Below are 2,005 nucleotides of genomic sequence, written 5' to 3' on the forward strand. Positions count from 1 at the left end.
TCAATGGGAAATGTGTCAATAATTCCAGCTCTTGGAGAATACTTGGAGATGGAGGGATGGTGGTGGAACAGGAGGACTTGTCTCCAAACTAAACTTTCTTCCATACCCCCAAACTGGATTTGCCTTCATGATCTGAAGTCACGTCAATTAAAGACTCTGTCAAACCAGATCTCCTCTCTTCGACGCCCACCCTCTCAATTTTGCCAAACGCTGTCCTTCAAGAACTCCTCATCACGGTCTCCCGGGGCTTCCAGGTCTCTTCTGACGGAGGAGACTTCAGGGTAGACACTGCGCGCGGGGGGGGGGGCTTCCCGGTTGTAGGAAAACCGCCCCATTTCCAGACAGCGGGCGCGGGTGGATGGTGGCTGAGGACAGATGGGGGAGGAAGACAAAGCGAGAGGCTGGGATCCCCTCCGGAGAAAGCTCGCCAGCGCCTTTACTCCCCACCCCGCGAGGAGGGGGTGTGGTGTTTTGGGCGGGAGGGCGAAGGCGTGCTCGGCTAGGCCTCCCCCGGCCTGATAAAAGGGCAGCCCAGCTATCGAGGGCACGAACCCGCCAAGATGGTGCTCAGCGATGACGACAAGGCCAAAGTGCGGGCCGCCTGGGTCTCTGTGGCCAAGAATGCCGAAATGTATGGGAGTGAGACCCTTAACAGGTAATCTCCCCCCTTTCCCACTTGCGGCTTGCGCCAAGATCGCCCCGGCGATTCCCCCCCCCCCCCCGGCTTCCCTTCACTCTCCCTTTCCCCGCAGACTGTTCGCAGCGTACCCAGCCACCAAGACCTACTTCCCCCACTTCGACCTGAGTCCGGGCTCCAGCGATCTCAAGACTCACGGCAAGAAGGTGATCGACGCGCTCACCGAAGCTGTCAACAACCTGGACGATGTGCCGGGAGCCCTTTCCGAGCTCAGCGACTTGCACGCCCATAAACTTCGTGTGGATCCCGTCAACTTTAAGGTGAGTCGCCTTCTCCCAGCAGAATTGGGGTGAAGGAGGGCGCATGCGTCCCTGCCGCCTGCTTCGCCTTTAGCCCTTGGGGTGGCCGGGGAATCCCTGTAGCCGTCGATGGCTTTTGGGTGGCTCTGCCTCTCTTAACTGGCACCCCTCTCCTGTCTGCAGCTGCTGGGCCACTGCCTCGAGGTAACCATGGCCGTTCACAACGGAGGGCCCCTCAAACCCTCAGTGATTTTGGCTGTTGACAAGTTCTTGGACCAAGTCGCCAAGGTGCTGGTTTCCAGGTACCGCTAGAAAGAGAGTGCACACCCTGCCTGTGCTCAGAAATGATGACCCTCTTCCTCTCCGGTCTCTCTCCTACTTCCTGGATCACCTTGTCAACATCTCTTGCCTGCACCTCTTCTGCTCTGCGGGGTTCACTTGTGGAACTCTACTCTGGGTGTCTCCTGGAGCCTGAATTGCTAGTTGCCCTGTAGCTGAATTGACCAAGCCAAGGTCAGAGCTCTCTGCAGTGGGACTGAGCAACTGAAGATCTTTGGTGGGGGCTCCTAAATGTGTGGATAATTTTCACCACCCTAATGTCATCCACCGCCATTAATTTCTGAACTGGTTCTACTTCCACTGTTGTGCCAATTATCGATTCCATTGCTTTCTCTCCCTTGTTGAATCTTCATTATTACAACAAATAATAAAAGCACAGGAAAAAAGGTGCAATAGCGTTTTTTCAGTGTGTTCCAAGTCATTCTGCTGCGTTGTTAGTACTGCATGCGCTTCTGAATCGGGCAGAAAACATTTGTCTTCTTGAAATGGGTGGGCACATTGTAGGAGAGGGGTCATTGCTGTTTTTGGGGCAGCAATTGCAGGAAAAATGGGTCAAGTATGAATGGAATGACTCAAATGTATGGCCTTTGTTTGGAAATGTGCATGGCAACTTCTTACAGAATTTGGGGGAAAGCTTAAGCAAATCAAGCCAAAAGCAATACTTGGATTTGCATAACATTGTAAAACTTACACTCAGGTTAATCAAAGTAAATAGTTGGGGTCAAATAAC

General features: G+C 53.4%; 1 protein-coding gene across 1 annotated transcript; it reads left to right on the top strand.

The window, feature by feature from the left end:
• The first annotated feature begins 438 nt into the window (after positions 1–438).
• LOC120311182 (hemoglobin subunit alpha-A-like) lies at positions 439–1,665 on the top strand. The gene is made up of 3 exons (XM_039350390.1): positions 439–655; positions 753–957; positions 1,120–1,665. Exons 1-3 carry the CDS (start codon positions 561–563, stop codon positions 1,246–1,248), a joined length of 429 nt encoding a protein of 142 aa, XP_039206324.1. The 5' UTR covers positions 439–560; the 3' UTR covers positions 1,249–1,665.
• The last annotated feature ends 340 nt before the right edge of the window (positions 1,666–2,005 follow it).

The sequence above is a fragment of the Crotalus tigris genome, unplaced genomic scaffold, assembly GCF_016545835.1.
Source record: "Crotalus tigris isolate CLP2741 ecotype Arizona unplaced genomic scaffold, ASM1654583v1 scf7180000017567.3851432, whole genome shotgun sequence".
NCBI classification, from domain to species: Eukaryota; Metazoa; Chordata; class Lepidosauria; order Squamata; family Viperidae; genus Crotalus; species Crotalus tigris.

Bases quoted from the DNA above. Each gene is read 5' to 3' on its own strand.
- LOC120311182 (XM_039350390.1), top strand. From the start codon at position 561: ATGGTGCTCAGCGATGACGACAAGGCCAAAGTGCGGGCCGCCTGGGTC. The intron at 656-752 runs GTAATCTCCCCC...CTTTCCCCGCAG, and splicing joins GGGAGTGAGACCCTTAACAG to ACTGTTCGCAGCGTACCCAG. The intron at 958-1,119 runs GTGAGTCGCCTT...TCCTGTCTGCAG, and splicing joins TGGATCCCGTCAACTTTAAG to CTGCTGGGCCACTGCCTCGA.